The 19,108-nt window shown below is 35.8% G+C and overlaps 1 protein-coding gene and 1 long non-coding RNA gene across 2 annotated transcripts; one reads left to right on the top strand and one right to left on the bottom strand.

Annotated features, from left to right (window-relative positions):
• The first annotated feature begins 12,778 nt into the window (after positions 1–12,778).
• On the top strand, positions 12,779–13,237 carry LOC137809042 (uncharacterized). The gene has a single exon (XM_068610183.1). It carries the CDS (start codon positions 12,779–12,781, stop codon positions 13,235–13,237), a length of 459 nt encoding a protein of 152 aa, XP_068466284.1.
• A 278-nt stretch (positions 13,238–13,515) lies between these two features.
• On the bottom strand, positions 13,516–17,080 carry LOC137809614 (uncharacterized). Its single transcript, XR_011080788.1, has 3 exons — positions 16,724–17,080; positions 13,872–13,921; positions 13,516–13,699 (listed from the first exon to the last, which is right to left on the bottom strand). It is a non-coding gene; the product is annotated as an uncharacterized lncRNA (long non-coding RNA).
• Positions 17,081–19,108: the final 2,028 nt, after the last annotated feature.

The raw sequence follows: 19,108 nt of genomic DNA, 5'->3' as shown, positions 1-19,108 counted from the left end.
TGGATTGAAATTTCTTCAAATGGTGTATTGGAGACATTGGTGACGAAAGGGTGGAAAACTGTTGTTGTTAACCTTTGTATGATATAAGTCCTCATATGTTCGAACTATTGATGATAGGTTTAGCACGTGCATCAACAATTACACTATTAAATACCTTTCTAATATTGTTGACAAGTGTGTCACATATGCCTCACATGTTAAACCTAAATGAAATACATTGACACATAAGTTAGACTTGGAATAAATACAAAAATAAGTTGTGTTATGAATCCTTGCCTTAGGGGTATTGCAATGATATGCTTGAAAACCTCAACATTAGCTTCCTTTATAGCCCTCAAAAGCTCACGGTCATAATCATAAATCCTATTATATTGCTCCTCGAATAAACCTTGCACATTCTTTGATGATGTTGACATTTCCCTCTGCACCTTTGACTGAGATATACTTTTGTTCCATTTTTTGACGACTTTATTTTGTACGTCAATGCTTTTCGGCTTTAAATTTTGTCTTATTGAATATTCCAATCTATTACTTAACCATTTCGTACTCGATAAATCTACCTTGAATTGTCTACTACAACTATAAATGTCATTGATTTTCCTTAATTGCTAAGAAATGGTTGATGGTAAGTGGCCACAATATGCAAACCACTTACTTTTTTTGGCCTCCAATACACTTAACCTTAACTCTCCTATTATCATTCTTGATGTTTTCCAAATTTCTCCCAATATGGACAACATATGTTCTAATTGCATCTTTGAAAGCTTCCTTATCTGTGAAATAGGTCCCTAAATCCCAAGGGAAATCATCATCACCCAATGATTGCAAATCATCTGCAAAATTGGGTTCATAACCTTCCATGGTATTGTTTTTGCATCCCCTCTACTTCTCTTCATCTTTATTTTTGAACTATCCCTCACCCCATCACAATTCTTTATTGCAGATGATTGCAAATCATCTGCAGAATTGAGTTCATAACCTTCCATGGTATTGTTTTTGCATCCCCTCTACTTCTCTTCATCTTTATTTTTGAACTATCCCTCACCTCATCCACATCTTCAACCTCAACAAACCCATCAACTAATCCCTCACCCATTGCATTATGAGCCTCACTCTGAACTTCAACTTCCACAAATTCATCACCGGGTTCAACGACGAAGATTCGTGTGACACGACCAATATCATAATTCTCCACATAATTTATGACACATTCACTCTCAAGAACAATATAAGCCTCAGACTCCTCAATAAATTCCTATAAATTACAAATGGAAGAAAATATGATAAAATAAATTATAATATAAAGTACACACAACTAATAAGGATCATTCTTATTTATATACTTATAAGTTGGATGTAGTTCTATACTGCGCAAGAGGGCTCGTGACTTCGGCCCTGGTATTTGGGAGAGGTCCGCTTGGCGTTTGGGCCCTAGAGGTGGGTCGGGAGCTCGACCCTGGTAGGCGTCGATCTAAAAAAGATAAAAGATAAAGAGATATTTATTTTTGTTATAATGTGCATGTTAGTTATATATTAATACGTGTTAGTTACATATTAATTAAAAAGCTCTTGAGAATAAAAGAGTAAGCACCCGAGAATAATGGTGCGCACGTAAACAAAATGTTTTCCTGTTGTTAATGCTTGAAGATAAGTGGTATCCATTAGCAGGTGGTTTTCTGTTATGATTAAATGCTTTTCTGTTGAGATTACATTATTGATAGAAAAAGTTATTGGCAGGATATCTATAAAAGGGGCTTGAGACCTCCGGTAAAGGTACAATGTTTCTGAATACTAAGACTGAAACTGATTTGATATCTCTAGTGCTCTCACTTCATCAGAGTGTAATAAACAAGTAGAGCCCCCTATGTCCAATGGAGCCAAGTGCTAGACTTGCCAGAGAAGACAGATCATAAGCGGAGCCCACCATCCAGTCCACCCGAGGTCAACCGACAAGAACATTTGGTGCCCACCATGGGGCCCGTTAAAACCTGATCCTATTCACATTCGTGTTCAAGCTTTTAAACGAGATGAGAAACACCAGACAGTGACCGTTGGGATTCGATGGAAGTGATGCCCTCGCCTTACAACAACTCATGAAAACCGTGAGAGCCCTTCAGGAAGCAAACGAATAAGCCAAAGCTAAGCAGTAGAGCCTGCAAGCGGAAGCTAAAGGTGAGCAAGTGCTTCTGCAGCAACGCTTGATGGCAGAAATCACGGCCTCCCACATGGCTATAGAGGAGCATGCGTGGGCCAACGAGGAGTTGCATAAAACCAATAAGGAGTTGTGGAGGAGTCTGCAGCAACGTGACCAGCATTCCACCAGGGAACGAACTTCGAACTTACCAGTAAGGGACACTCCCAAGCCATTCTAACTGGCGATCATGGATGAGACCATGCCACCTCACTATATAACACCGAAGATGGCCTTTTTTCACGGGGATAGAGGACCCTAAAAGCCATCTCGCGACGTTCAATGCTTAAATGATCATCTTAGGACGACCGAATGTCATTCGGTGCAAGATGTTCATGGGCACTTTTACAGGTACAACGCTCCAATGGTTCAGTGAGATCCCCGACAACCACATTACCACTTTCTCCAGTTCGCCTGGTGGTTTATAGAACAATTCTCCGCCAACAAGGTCAAATCTCCAAGGTTGTATGACCTCTTTGGCGTGAGGCATAGGGAGGGAGAGAGGTTGAAGGAGTATCTGAACAGGTTCAACGCGCTAACAATAAGATTTCAAACGCACGATGAAGAGATGATGATCGTCGCTTTTGAGCAGGGAATGGCAGCAGGGTCATTCAATGATTCGTTGATCAGGAATCCAGCGAAGACGTTTTCTAAGGTGCGTGAGCAGGCTGTCGCACATATTGAGGCGGAAGAAGCCTCAGAGTCACGAAAAGATGCATGGTACGAGTTCCACAGGGCATTCGGGCATAACGTGGAGCGATGCATAGCCTTGGGTCACCAACTGGCTGAATTAGTCCAGGATTGGTTCTTAAAGAAGTATCTTGAGGACAGTCAGGAAGGACCACAAGGTGAAGTTGTCCTCAAGGAGCCGGAACATGAGACATCGATCCACAGGGAGTTAAATACCATCTCTTGAGGATTTTTTGGAGGAGGAAGCTCAGATAACAAACGTAAGCAGTATGCCCGGGCAGTGATATCTTTGAAGACGAGGAGACCTGATCGTGCTCAGGAGCCCACCCTATGCTTCACAAGGGCTATTATAGAGGACGTGGTTTCTCATGAGAATGATTCAGTGGTAATATTAGTTGTCATAGCGGGGCGAAAGGTGCACAGAGTTTTAATCGACCAGGGGAGCTTGGCTAACGTGATGTTTTGGAAGACCTTCATTAATTTTCAGTTATCCCCTGACCAGTTGAGGCCATACGATGGGTGTTTGGTCGGCTTCCCGGGGGATCAGGTAGAGGTACAAGGGTATGTTGCGTTGAGGACAACCTTCTTAGATGAAAACACGGCCAGGATCATCACCATCAGGTATATTGTTGTTAAGATGCCTTTTGCTTATAACTTGCTTCTAGGTCGACCCTCCCTAAACAGGTTGGGAGCAGTAGCCTCGACAACTGACATGAGGATGAGGCTTCCTTCAAAGGAGGGAGGAGTAATCATCGTAAAGGCCGATTAGAAGGCGGCCAGAAAGTGCTACGAGAGTAGTATGAAGAATCGAATGAAGACTTACGCAATCGCGTAGTCGAGGTGCTCAGGAATGGAGCGTATAGACTATAGACCCTGGAAGGAGAAGCCATTCCTCGAGCGTGAAACGTGGCAAACCTCAAGTTGTATTTCAGCTAAGATATTCTTGCTTAATGCTTTCTTTTTTAATAATGTGATGGTTAAGGTGATGCTCTTTTTCCCTTGAAGGGGTTTTTTTTAATGACGTTACCTAATGATAAATTTATTCTTGGAAGATGATGCATTTAGTTTTGTTGATCTACTTGAATTAGCACACGATAAGTCGACCGAGCTGGGCATAAGTATGTATGCCCGAGCCTAGGTCCCCTGTGGGATTAATTTGTTTGTTGATTTACTTAAGCTTGTGTAAGTCGACCTACCAAGTGTGTATACCCGAGTATAGGCGCCATGGGGAATTGATTTGTTTTACTTAAGCATAGATAAGTCTACTTACCTCGGTATAAGTACGTATACCCGAGTATAGGCGCTCTGTGGGGTTAATTTGCTTGTTGAGTTAATTGAGTATGGGCAGGTAAGACAACCTAGCTTGGTGTTAGTATGACCACCTAAGTATGGCGCCCTGTGTATAAAATGATTACCTAGTGGCAGGTAAGACGACCTACCTCAGTGTCAGTATGACCACTCGAGAATATTTATTTTTTGTTATAATGTGCATGTTAGTTATATATTAATACATGTTAGTTACATATTAGTTAAAAAGTTGTTGAGAATAAAAGAGTAAGCACCCGAGAATAATGGTGCACACGTAAACAAAATGTTTGCCTGTGGTTAGTGCCTAAAGATAAGTGGTTCCTGTTAGCAGGTGGTTTTTCTGTTATGATTAAATGCTCTTCTGTTGAGATTACATTATTGATAGAAAAGTTGTTGGCGGGATATCTATGAAAGGGGCTTGAGACCCTCGGTGAAAGTACGTTGTTTCTGAATACTAAGATTGAAACTAATTTGATATCTCTAGTGCTCTCACTGACTTGATCTTCAGAGTGTAATCAACAGGTATAGCTCCCTCTGTCCAACAAAGCCGAGTTCTAGACTTGCCAGAGAAGATAGATTAGAAGCAAAGCCCACCATCTATTCCACCCGAGGTCAACCGGCGAGAACAAGTTCTATCCCAACAATTTTATTTATTTTTTACCATTGTTGTTAGTAGTTTAAATTGGACATTTTTTATTGCAACAAAAATAATTTGAAATCAAAATGACTCCTCGTGCATATATCTGAATAAATTTTCATTGCTTGAAAGTAAATATATTTATAAAGCAACCTAGTATTATACAAGTACACGTGGAATAGATAGGTTTACACAAATAAACAATTTTAAAATAATGAATGAAACAATTTACGAGTTTATATATTCTTACTAAATGTTAACCCCATTCTACTAAATAAATATTGAATTTAGAAGAAAAAAACTAGTACATGATCATGATCTATTAATAAAAGAATTCAATAATTAAAGATTAATGAAAAAAGCAATTAGAATGAAAATTAGGAATTATACTGTATTATTAGATTCATAATCCTATATTTTCTTATTTATTATATTCTGAAATTGTTATTCTTTTATCTTGAATCATGTTTTCTAACAAACAACGAACAACCATTTCTAAATAAATTACTCAAACTTTATGGTTTATTCACAAATAAACGTGTTTTTGTAACTGTTATTAGTTCTAAGCCTACCATATACCGAGGATTAGATTAGTGATAATTATGTTTTCCTTTATGAAACATATTTGTACTCATCAATGTAGATGGTGTAAAAGAAATTTGGTCTTCTTTTCTGCTTCTTGTATTATCATTTGTTCTTTTATATATAGTTTTATTATATTTATATAGCACAACATATATTATTTTATAAAATAGTAAAGAAAAGATAGAAATCAATGAGTAGGATATATAATGGAACAAAATTACCATTTTAAATTCGATTCTTTCGTATTTATGTTGTAAAGACACGTCTAATGATGTGATTTTTTTACCCATTTTATTTTCCAGTTTTATAATTGGGAGATTTATTTATTTTTATTTTTTTGTAAAATATAGAAAGTTTGTAACAATAATTGTTTTTGTTGATGATGATGCATGAGTATGAAAAAAAGTAGTTGGCAAAATTATAAAAAATAAAACTACGATGGGAAGGTCTTCAAGAATAAATGGAATATTAAGAAAAAAAAGAGTATGTTGTGCAACATATAATATTTTATGGAACACACTCACTTATTTAACTATATAGAAATTGATGGAAAAACGTTCTCATTTTTGTAATTTCTTCTTTGAATGAATGATTTCTTCTTTGAATGAATGATGAAGGAGATCTGAGGAGCGAAAACATTAAAGAAACTTAAAAGGAGTTTCTATGGATTGAAGTGGAGTTAGAAATTCGTGAGAGTGAGAGATGAAGTCAACTCTTTAGGAAAGAGTTTAGGCTAAGTCTTGAAAGAAACTAACCTAGAGAGAACTTAAGAACAAGTAGAATGACCAAAAATAGGTAGCATTTCATTACTAATTCCAAGTTAAAAATACATGTATAAGAGACTCCTATTTATAGGAGAAAGTCTCTCAGAATCTCTCAAACGAAAGTGTGACAAGTGTCACCTCCTTATTGGTGCAAACCCTCTCCATTGAGGAGAGGACATGTGGACCCTCATGCCTTCCTTGCCTACATTTCTTTTTGCACTCCTCTTTTACTATTTTAGACTCTACTTTGGTCCAAAATACAAGGCTCAATACTTCTTAACTACTTTATACAATTTTTACAAGGCTAAGAAGAAGAACAAAACTCTACAAACTCTTTATTAAAGCTTGATTTTCGTCTATCTTCTTGGCCAAAACTTTCGAGACTGGACGGTTGTCATTAGAAATACACTCGTAAAGTAAATATATATATATATATATATATATAATTCTCATCTAATTATCAACTTTATTCCATAAAAAATCATGAAAAAGTATTTTACATATTATCAATAAATAAGAATTGCATCACACACATTAACAAATAAGTTTTCGACATAACTAATAGCTAATGTGAAGAGTCCAAATGTTGAACACATAACATAAAAATAAAATCACTAATACGTTGGTGTGAAGTTCTTTTCCACGATAACTGTGGTTTATCAGAATTTTCTTCGTTCACTCTTAGTTTCATCATTATAGTTTTTATTTCTTTTTATTGTGCATGGAGATAAACACAATCAGAGTATATAACTTTTGTTTTTTACTTTCCTTATCATAAAGCACTAACATTTAACATCAAAAAGAATTATAAGGATCAACAAAATTTGGTAAACCTCATATAACATGTAACATGTGGTAAGAGAAAGTAATAAGTTTACCTTTTATAATAAGAAAACCATCCACTCTAATTTCGCAAGGTAAAATAAAATATTATTGACCAACCACATAGATGTTTCTCTAAGGTAGGACAAGCGTAAACATCCAATTTTTCCAGCATGTACGAAAATCTCGTTAGCTTGCAATAGAAACCAATAGCTAATTGGCGAAGAGAGCAAATGTATTCAAAGAAATCAAGCAAGTATTATATATTGAAAGATCATATAATCTCAAGGTGGTCGCGTCGGTAGTCGTTGAAGTTATGCAAAGGTCAACATGATTGTCGGTCGATGAAGCGGCGATCTCCATGCATGCATAGTCGGTGGTCGCTGAAGTTGTGCATCATTGCCGTATCCGAAGAACAGAAGATCAGATAACTGGAAATCGCTGAGGTAGACACATCGCCGGGTTCTCCAGAAAGCTTATTTGAAGCTGTTGGAGATTTAGGTGTGTAAGTCCAGATGTGTTGGTTCGATAAAGATGTCTGTTAAACCTCAACATGAGCAATGAGATGAAAGGAACAGCTCGCCCGTCGACGAGGGGATTTCCCGAGTGGATCCTCGTCGAGAGCGGGGTTTCCTTAGGTCAGAGCATACATGGCGAGTAGCATTGGCGGCAGGCGATTTTGCAGAGATTGTGCTCCTCGTGGCACTTAGTGCTCACCAGAGTAAGCTACATGGCGAGTTATTCCCTGCATGGGTAACTTGTCGCATGGCGAGGTGAATGTAGGTGGCCTCGGTTCTGGGCGTTTCGGTAAAGTTGAATGTTGCTTTGAGGTAACTTGTTGGTTATATTTTTGGGTATGTTTTTCTCACTTTATGGTTATTCTGCTCCAACCATAAAGGAGAGTTTCTTTTGTGGATGATATAGGAAGTCCACTTGTGGTTACTGTATATGGGTTGGGATACCCCTGAAGTATCCCCTTTAATTTTATTTATTCATTGCTGATTAAAAAAAAAAATCTCGAGCAGGGGAAAGCAATCATGGAATCTAATGCATCATTCAAACCTTTCAATTCTTTGCATCTTTCAATGACCAATTTCTTCAAAGACAGACCAAACACCCAAATTGGAAAACACCCACATGTGTATTGTTATTGTCAAACTCACAAGCTGTTGGCTATTAGGTAGTAGCTTTTCAAGAATTTTCTCATCATTTCTTCCTAATTTGGTCTCTTCATTTCTGTCTCATGACAACCTCAACTCATTCATTCTCTTACGTGACATATTTGCTTCCACGACATTCATTACACTTTTCACTATTTTGAGATGTTTCATGTCAAGATCTTCTTTCAGCTTCATTCCTCCTAATTCTGCCAAAAGGAACCTTCTTTCAATAACAACAAAGTACGACGTTAAACTCCTTGATGATTATTTTACGCCAAGTGTACCATGTCAGAAGTAATAAATTTATCCATAAGGACAGACATCTGACCCACAAGGAACAATTGAATTATTAAGTATAAGATTCACTAAATAGAAAACAATAAGTAAAAGTTTGTTGGATGTTTGTTGTGTATGAGATTGCAGGAATGTAAGTAAAGCAAAGTAAAAAGTTGTTTGATTCAATTGGGAAAATTGGGATTGGGGTTCATCTTTCTCACTCTTTTGTATTTTGAAAAGCATAATAATATTCTATCTTTGATTGATATTGATGCTCATATAAAATTCATTTATATCGATTTCTCGCATATAAAATTATTAAGATAGTCTCCTAAATGTTGATTCCTCGCATATTTATTTAAACTTCTTATCATTACAAACATATATTAATACCAATTAACATTTCAAATCTATTCATAGCGTTCAAATATGTTAAGTGTTATCAGTTAGGTCAGATGCTTAAAAGTACTTTTCAGTCAAACCTAAAGATCCAAATCATGATAAAACAATCGTTAAGAATTAAATGACAATACCAATAATTAATAAAGAACAAAATATTATGTTGAAATATCACCTCAATACATAAGAGTTTAAAAAAATTACTCTCAATCCCAAAAAGTAGAATTAGCCACTCATGTTGGCCATTACAAGAAAAAAAGATGTAGGATGTTTCTCCCTGACGAATGCCTCCTCTAGGATTTTCTATCACCTTCTATTCTCCCAATGATGATTTCTAGGGTTATGTCTCACGCCTCATATTTAACATAGTTGGGCTTGAACTAAGTGACATTTTGCTTGGACAAGTTTCTTAGCGTTCCAACTTTCCTTTTTCATCTTGTCTATTTTTCTTTAGCCCTTTCATCTTCATTTTCTTCTACACGAATTTGGAAATAGTTTTCATTCATATTATAGCCACAAATTATGTAGAAGTGTTTAAATTCATAAATTAGGGGTTAAATTATAGTTATTTTATCAATAAATATTTATAAATGTCTATTTTTTAATATGAAATATTACTGAAATATGACATTTATCATTCCTCAAGGAAGTCAACTTCCACATATGAGGAGGCAAACCTGATAGTTTGTGTCAACCCTTAAAAGATAGATTTTCAAGTGATTTTATGTTTATCAAACTTTGGAAAATACAATTTAACTCCCCCCTCCCCTTCTTGTGTTTTACTTGTTTTTCACAACGGAAACTTAAAAAAAAAATGAAATCTTCTCTTATTCTCTTAAACTAAATTTGGAAAGATGCATGCTTTCTTGCACATGATTTTCTTGCTTTTACTATACCATATTTTTCATGCCTTTCCTTTGCTCCTTATTTGGTCAAATTATACGCATTACTATTTGCACCCTATTTTATAAGACAAATTCTTATAAATTACAGAAATGAAGCATTTTAAAAAATGACAAAACATTTTAAGAGTTCATATTTTTCTCACATGTGAACCCTATTCGACTAAAGAAGGATTAAATTTAGAAAAAAAATTGAGTGCTACATCATGATCTATTAATAAGGGAATCAATAATTAAAGATGAATGAAAATGCAATTATAATAAAACTTAGAAATTATATTCCATGATTAGACTCGTAATCTTTTATTTTCTTATTTCTTATATTCTAAATATTTTATTCTTTTATTTTTTAATAATGTTTTCTAACAAACAACCGAACAGCCATTTCTAAACAAATTACTCAAAAAAATTTATTGTTTATTTCACAAATCAACGTTTTTTTTAAATTATTACTAATTCTATCACTAAAATAATTATTAAATAGAAATTAATTTTAAAAATAAAATTAATTAATTATTTTATTAATTAAATTAAATATTATTTTAAAGATTAAACAAATTTAATTTAATAACTAGTTATATATTAATTTAGTAACTATTTATTAATAATAAAAATTATTTAATAAAAAGAATAAATTATAAAGAGTGAAATTAGGAAGGGCAGGGTCTTCAAGAATAAATGGAATACTAAGAATAAAAGAATGTTATGCAACCTATTATCATACACTTGACTCTATGAAAAACATATTCAGATTGGCATTGCTTAATATTATGATGATAATGATTTAGAAGAGTCAGAAAGGGAGGAGAGAAGGTCACTCTTGGCTGATCTGAACAAAGCTATGTTTAAATAAGAGGCGGTTGCATTTCAAAAAGCAAGATAGAAATGGTTGAAACAGGGGGATCTTAACACAAAGTTTTTTCACTCATCTGTGAAATGAAGAAGGTCGATGAATGAATTGCACGGGTTGTTTGTTGAGGGTAGGTGGTGTGAGGATAAGGGGGTAATTATGGACAAGGTCCGTGACTTCTTCAAGGATAGATTCGTCAGGAACGATGTTCGTCAGGTTAGGTTAGATAACGTAAGGTTCAATTCTATATCGGAAGCAGACAACGAGTTGTTGGTAGGGGAGTTCTTTGAAGAAGAGATTAGGACTGCGGTTTGGAATTGTGAAAGTTCTAAGAGCCCTGGTCCTGATGGTGTTAATTTTGGTTTCATAAAGTTTTGTTGGGAAATTTTAAGGATGGATGTGATGTCAGCGGTGAAGGATTTTGTGACAAAGAGCCATTGGCCTAGAGGTTCAAACGCTTTTTTCCTTTGTCTTGTTCCAAAAGCTGAAAATCCTTTGCAGCTTGGTGAGTTTAGGCCTATTTCTTTGGTAGGATGTTTGTATAAAATTATCTCAAAAGCATTGTCTCTACACTTGAAAAAGGTGATTAGCAAAGTGATTGATGTTAGACAGTCTGCATTTCTTGAAGGTAGGGGTTTGTTGGACAGTGTGCTGGTAGCGAATGAGGTGTTGGAAGAATATAGAAGGAAAAAGAAGAGTTGTGTGTTCTTTAAAGTTGATTATGAAAAAGCATATGACTCGGTTAGCTGGGAGTTCCTATATTATATGTTGGGAAGGTTGGGTTTTTGTGCTCAATGGATTTGATGGATAAAGTGTTGTTTAGAATCTGCTTCAGTCTTTGTATTAGTGAATGGCAGCCCAACTGAGGAATTTACTCCTCGGATGGGACTTCGTCAAGGTGACTCGCTTGCTCCGTTCCTCTTCCTTATAGTTGCAAAAGGGTTGGCTGGGGTGTCTAGGATGGCTGAAGAGAAAAATTTGATTGACAGTCTGGAGGTTGGAAGAGATAAGGTGAAGGTTAGTATGTTACAATATGCTGAAGATACCTTATTCCTTTGCGAAGCGAATACCAAAAGTGTTTTTAATATTAAGGCTATCTTGCTTTGCTTTGAGCTCGCTTCTGGACTTAAGGTGAATTTTTAAAAAAGCAGTATTGGCGGGATGGGGTTGGATCAATGTTCGCTTCAGCGTTTTACAGCTACTCTTAACTGTAAGGTGATGGTAACTCCTTTTGTCTATTTAGGGTTACCGGTAGGAGGGTGCCATAAGCGTAGTGTTTTTTGGAATGTGGTGATAGAGAGAGTTCAGGGCAAGTTGTCGAGGTGGAATGGTAGGTGTTTGTCGATGGCTGGGAGGATCTGTTTGATTAAGTCAGTCCTCTCCTCAGTTCCGTTATTCTTTATGTCCCTGTTCAAACTGCCATCTGGGGTGGCTGACAAGTTAGTTCGGATCCAAAGGAATTTCCTTTGGGGGTGGGGTTCTGACAGAAGGAAGATTGCTTGGGCCTCTTAGAATAAGGTTTGCGAGCCTCGGGACTACGGGGGTCTTGGAATCATTGACTTAAGGACTTTTAACCTGGCCCTGCTAGGCAAGTGGATTTGGAGGTGGGGTTTGGCCAATGGAGGTTTGTGGAAAGAGATTCTTGACTCTAAATAAGGTGGATGGAGGAATTTGAGAGCGGAAGGTAAACCCTACAGGGGTTCCCTTTGGTGGAGAGACTTGAAGGAGGTTTGGGCTTCAGAAGGCTGGGAGAAAAGTTTTGAAGATGGGGTTGAGTGGAAAGTTGGTGATGGAGGAAATATTTCATTCTGGGAGGACAACTGGTTGAATTGTGGTGCTCTGAAGGGAATGTTTCCGAGATTATATTCGCTTAGCACGGCTAAAGCTGCTAAGATGGCCGAGTTCGGGAACTGGTATAATGGTGTTTGGATTTGGCATCTGTGCTAGCGTAAATCCCTCTTTGACTGGGAGAAGTCGTTGGAGGAGCAGTTGAGTCAGCTGTTGCAAGGGGGTGAAGATGGATGTGGGAGGGGTGGATAGCTGGGTCTGGAAGGCTGAGGGGTCTCAAAGTTTTACTATTAACTCAGCTTATAGCAAGGTAAGGAGGGTTAGTGATGGGGAGTCCTCTCCGATTTATTGTAGGTTGTGGAGGTGTAAAGCCTTGCCTTCTGCTGTATTCCTGGCCTGGAGGGTAATGGAAAATAGGATTGCAACTAGGGTTAATTTGGTAAGGCGTGGGGTGGTGGTTGAAAACCCTGTGTGCTGCTTGTGTGGGAAGGTCGACGAGTCGTCTAGTCACTTGTTCGCCGTTTGTGACTTTGCTTGGAGGGTTTGGAGTCTTTGCTTTGAGTGGCTTGGAGTGTCGTTCGTAATCCATTTGGATCCTATGCAAAATTTTATCCAATTCAGGTTGAGTCAGGCATCTGTTTCGGTTAATGATGTTTGGGGGGCAATTTGGGTTGGAATTGTGAGTGAAATTTGGAAGCATAGGAACTCGGTCGTTTTTAATGGAGGAGTGGTAGATGTGTTAGAAGTTTTTGCCTCGGCGGAAGTAAAGGTGTGGTCTTGGATTGCTGCAAAGTACCGCAAAGTTTATTTTTCCTACCTCTGTTGGGTTCTGGATCCTTTGGCCTGTATACGGCTGATTCGGTAAAGCTAGTTAGCGCTTGGTTTGGTTGGTCATTTGTCCGGCAGTTTTGGGTGTCGAGTTAGGAGTTAAATTTTATGGGAACTTGTAAAATGGTTGGATCACCCCTGAAGTAGTTCCCATTTATTGATTTTTTATTACTTTATAAAAAAAACTGCATAGAAATACACTCACAATGTATAGAAGATAATACTCATATAATTATCAACTTTATTTCATAAAGAATGCATGAAGATTATTACATATATAATGTATATAAAGAATAATTGTATCATACACCTTAACAGATACGTTTTAGACATAACCACTTAGAAGAGTCCAAATGTTCAACACATAACACAAAAATAAAAATCATAGATATGAAAAAATAAGTTGGTATAAAGAAGTTCTTTTGCACGCTAATTGTGGCTTGTCTGCATCTTCTTCATTCACTCTTAGTTTCACCATTATTTTGTGTTTCTTCTTACTCTGCATGCAGGCAAACATAATCAGATTAGATAATCACATCAGAAAACACTAACAATTAAGAAAACACTAACATTTAACATCAAAAGAAATTAATATGGCAATTTTTATTAATACATATTGCATTCAAAATTTGCATTCAAGAGCGGGAAAGTCTTGTCTTAATTTCACTTACCTTCATTCATTCCCCTCAAACATTCTTTCTCCTAGCCTCCACATGCCAACCTACACCAAAATTTTCAAATTTAATTATATTTTAAAAATATAACATTTCAAACTTCTTAATAGAAATAAACTACTTCTCTACTCAAAATAGTTACATTTATGATTTATCAAAGGAGAATAATACTTTGAAACTCTATTTTTTTTCATACTTCCACTAGACAATTAATATTATTATTATTTTATTTTAAAATTTTATTTATTTATGTTTTATTAGTGGAATATAATATTTTATTATTAAAAGGAGTTGCAAAGTAGAATTGAGAGAAAAAAACAAACAATATTCTTTATCAAATTAAGTCCTTTTTTCCAGTTGAGTATTTAATATTATTTATTTGATGTTAAATTTTGTAAAATCCTAGTTATAAGCTTAAGAAATTCAAAGACCAACAAAACTCTATAAACGTCATATAACATGTGATAATAGAAAGTGATAAGTTTACCTGTTGTAATAAGACAACCGTCCACTCTAATTTAGCAAAATAGAAGATTTTTTGACCAATAAGATAGTTGTTTCTCTAAGGTAGGACAACCGTAAATATCCAATCTTTCTAGCATGCTTTCTCTTAGGTTGTTTGGAAAATCTGTCAACTTGCAACAAAAACCAATAGCTAATTGGTGAAGAGAGCGAAGACGTTGAAAGCAATTAGGCAAGGATTCTAGATTTGGAAGATCATATAATCTCAAGGAGTGTAGGGCAATCATTGCATGTAAAGCCTCAGGCAAAGCTTTCAATTCTCTGCATCTTTCTATTTGCAATTTCTTCAGAGAATGACCAAACACCCATCTTGGAAGACCACTACCTGTGTATCCTGTTAGTGTCAAACTCACAAGTTGTTCGGTATCAGGTTCAAGCACTTCAAGAATCTTCTCAGCATTTTCTCCTAGTTTGGTCTCTTCATTTCTGTCCCATGACAACTTCAACTCCTTCAATCTCTTACTTGACATATTCGCTTCCATGGCATCATCTACACTTTTCACTCTTTCGAGATGTTTCATGTTAAGATATTCTTTTAGCTTCATTCCTCCCAATTCTTCCAAAAGGAATCCTCTTTCATTGCCAACAACGTACGAGGTTAAACTCTTTAGGGAAGTCAACTTCCCCATATGAGGAGGCAAGCTTGATAGTTTGGGAGAACCTTTAAAAGACAGTTTTTCAAGAGATTTTAAGTCAATCAAACTGTTGGGCAACTTTTGTAGATGTTTACAGTAGTCTAGTTTCAAGATTTGCAAATTCCACAATTTACACAGGAATTCTGGAAGAGTTTTAAAGTCACTCTTGGAAAGATTCATGTACCTTAGATGCTTTAAATCTCCAATTGAAGGTGACAATTCTCCCCTTAGTCGAAACTCAAGTACCCGTAAAGAATGACATTTCAATACCTTAGAAAAAAGTTGATCACTACATTGATTTGGTATTAGGCAAGTTCTTAAAGATTTTACTAGCTGCAAATAAATTGAATCCAATTCAATTCTCCGTCTATAATCTGAAAGATGGTTGATTATATTAGATGAATAAATTAGTCTATTGTCACCTATTAAGCATTTTACATCTTTTGCAACTAAGATTGCAAGATCAGTAACAAGATCATGCATCCTGAAACTTGTAAGGTTGCCAAATTCATCTGTCTCAATATCTTGAAAAAATGATCTCCTATATAATTCATTCCACACATCATCACCCACATCTTCAACATCTAGCCTTCCATTAGATGAAATAAAAGCATTAGCCATCCAAAGTTCAATTAAATATGCTTTTCTTATTGTTTTACCTTTGGGAAGTATTGCACAATAAGCAAAACATTTTTTTGAGTCTAATTGGTAAGTTCAAGTAACTTAATATGAGGGCACTTCTCATAGGGTGTGGTTTTTCAATCAAATCTTCCTTGTATAGTAAACTCCAAATGTTACTTTTGATGACATCAAGCCAGTGTTCTCTCTCTACTGCTGAAGTGTAAAAGACCACCTAGTACTTTTGCCGCAAAAGGCTCTCCCCCACACTTTTGTATTATCTCCATTCCTATTGTCTCAAGCTCAAATGGTATTTTCTCATATGGTTCAAAGACTTGCTCTAGAAATAATTCCCAACAATCATTGTCAAATAGCTTTGATAATACAAAACGAGTCCTTGTTTCCATGATTTCTGCAACTCTCAAGCGACTAGGAGCGGTGACCAAAATAGAAGCACCGGCTTTTCCACAAGCCAATACTGATTTCAAACTCTCCCAGTCATCAGGAAAGGTATGCCAACTCTGATGCTCAAATTTGAAATCCAACACAATCAAATATCTTTTTCTTTGGAGAATATATTGAAGTCTTTTTTGAAGAAGTTCTAGATCCAAGTCCTCACAATCACACCCAATAGCTGCTTTGATGATAGCTTCTATCATTCCCTTTAAACTGAAATCCAAAAAACTACATACCCAAATTCTTAACTCAGTGGTTGACTACTCTCCGATGATTGAAGATGAGTTTGGCAAATGTTGTTTTTCCAATTCCTTCTGCACCTTCAATTGGATACACCCCTAAATCATCCCCAAAATTATAAGGACCGCTAGTCAAATAGTGTAAAAGTGTATTTATGTCCTCTATTCTTTCATATAAAGGAGTTCGGCGTTCCTCAATTACTTCATTTCTTCTCCCAGCAATCATTACAGTCTCAGTCCAAGTGTCAGTCAAATGAAACTTTTTATTTTCTTCGACAATTTCTATTAATCTCTTACTAATCCTTTTCATTTTTTTAGCCACTTTGTAACCGAAAACAACATGATTGAGATGAAAAGAGGATAAGCAAGAGTGTTGTACCTTGTTTGATAGATCACCTTTGATCTCTTGGTACTCCAACCCCAATGCTTCCTAGACACACTCATCAATGATGTCATCCACCATGTGAGCAACATTATTTATCTTTAGCAGCCAATCGTTAATATTCGTGTCTGAGAATTGTTTCTCCTCAGCATATTCAAGCGAAGCCTTGATAGTAGTGAACAAGCCGGCAAGCTTCCTCAGGTCTTGGTGAAAACTCAGAAATGGTGTGAACTCCTTTTGGATGAGTGAGTTCAAATTATGAAGCATAGATTCAACCACAAATTGTGTCATATTGTATCTCTGCAAGATGGAAATGGAAGAGGGATTGTATGAAGCAACAAGGAAGAAGATTAACAAGGAGAAATATTGTGTAGGCTTAAGATGTTAAAAGTTGTCTGTCATATAAGACAAGGAATAACTTGTGATGAAGGAAAGGTTTCTTAAGCAGTAAGGCAGGAGTGTTCATAGGCTGAATGTTGCATGCTGAAGGCAGCAAGGTTTCCCTCAAGCACTGATGTACTTTTCATATGATTTGGAGTACTGTTCTTATATATGACCGTCTAATCTTCATGTTGCTCATCATGGTTTTGTTTAACCTGTTGCCCCAATAAAAAAAATTGATCAATTTAATTTTTATATAAACAATTTACAGAAACAAAAATAAATAAACTACCAAAGTTTTTCGTGTTCTTCCTTAAGTAAAATAAATTACAAGAAAAATCAGTGGTTTAAAATAAGCTTTGCAAATTGGTAAGTACATATAATTTTTGGTCTATTGTACATATTATCTATTTTAAAAATAGGTTGGAGAGGGTTACAATTTATCCTACCTTTGTAAATTGTAACAGTGATTGCTTGAAACAAAACCCAACACCCAACAGATGTTTTACTAAATAAGTCCCAACAATAAATAATTGAAAATGTCATATTTTCCTCTATGTAGTATAAAAACTTGTAACTGCTTAATCAAGAAGAATGTGGAAAAATTCAGTTAAGATTAATTGGATATAGATTCTGTTAAATTTAACTACTGTAAAAAATTGTATGTCTGCTTCTTTTTTATCGCAATCATATTATTTTCTCAGTCTTATTATAACCAATTGTTAGTGTGTTAGTTTTACTCTCTTCAATAACAGTTTTAAGAAAATAAAATAAAAAGTCCTTTTTCTTTACCCAATTCACCTTCTTTTAGTTGTGTTGTTTTATATGAGTCAAAGTTAGAATTGTAGAAGAAAGAAAAAATTCTTAATAAAGTGCACTTCAAATTATTGATTAAAGGAATTAATGGTGACAATTATGATTAAGTTTGTATTTTGTTAAATATATGATTCAGTTTATCATATTTTTAATAGATAATTTTAAATCACTCATTCAAGATGTACTTTCACTACAAGAAAAAACTGTATTACCCATGGATAATTACCTACGAACTTTTTTTGGTATGTAAATAGGTTTTTACCTACCAAAGATTTCGTAGGTAAAATGTTATTCTACATAAAAAGGGGAAAAAGGACTTTACGTACGAAAGTTAAGGTGGTGGAAAGTTTTAATGTATTTTAAAGTAATTTTTTTTAAAAAAAAAATATGTTGGTTTCCTTCTGAGGAACATTCCTCTCCACTCACCTCTCAAACACTCTCACACTCTTGCTCCCTTGACTGAAACAGGTTTCTTAAACTGAAACACTGGAGTTTTTGTTTGAAAACGTCAATGGAGGTTCTGAAATCCTAAACCAAACCGTGAGAATGTGAGAAACAGAAACTGTAACACCTTCAAAGCTCTAAAACATCCAAAGAATGAAACTTTGAAGTTCCCGTTTTTTCCCTCCCAGTCTCTGTTTCGTTCCAAGATTTCAACCCAAATTCGTGTCTTCCCAAATCTACACTGAAATCCCCAATTTTTGGTTTCAATTTGTGAAACCAAAACCCTAATCTGGTGTTCCTGATTGTAAACCTAAATCCTGAATGGTGACTTCGAAAATGTTGTGAAAACCCAATGGAAAGCGTCGTCGTGGTCGTGGTGGTGGCCTGAAGCGCAGACGATTCAAGGGCGATTTACGAACTTATTCATCCAGAGAAAGGTATTGATTTTTTTTTCTTTGATTTAGTGTACGATAATGTTCAGTTGGATTACTTGACATTTAAAGTGAGTTTAGAGAGGTGAGCGGTGCGGTGTTGTGGCTCACCGCTTCCACCGTTTAGCACCTATAAATAATACCTAATGTATAATTAGATGTATCTAGGACCAAATGAACTTGATTGTGTTCAAACAAAGGGTAGTAGACGCGGATGAGGTGTTCCAAAAGGCCCAACTCAAATCCTGGCTATGGTTGAAGCATAATGTGCACTCTCTTGTCTATTCCTTTGTTGATTGGGTCCTTAACC

Source organism: Phaseolus vulgaris, chromosome 2, assembly GCF_000499845.2.
Source record: "Phaseolus vulgaris cultivar G19833 chromosome 2, P. vulgaris v2.0, whole genome shotgun sequence".
Taxonomy (NCBI): Eukaryota; Viridiplantae; Streptophyta; class Magnoliopsida; order Fabales; family Fabaceae; genus Phaseolus; species Phaseolus vulgaris.
The sequence above is the reverse complement of the archived record's forward strand: the minus strand, read 5'-3'. Positions and strand labels throughout refer to the sequence as shown.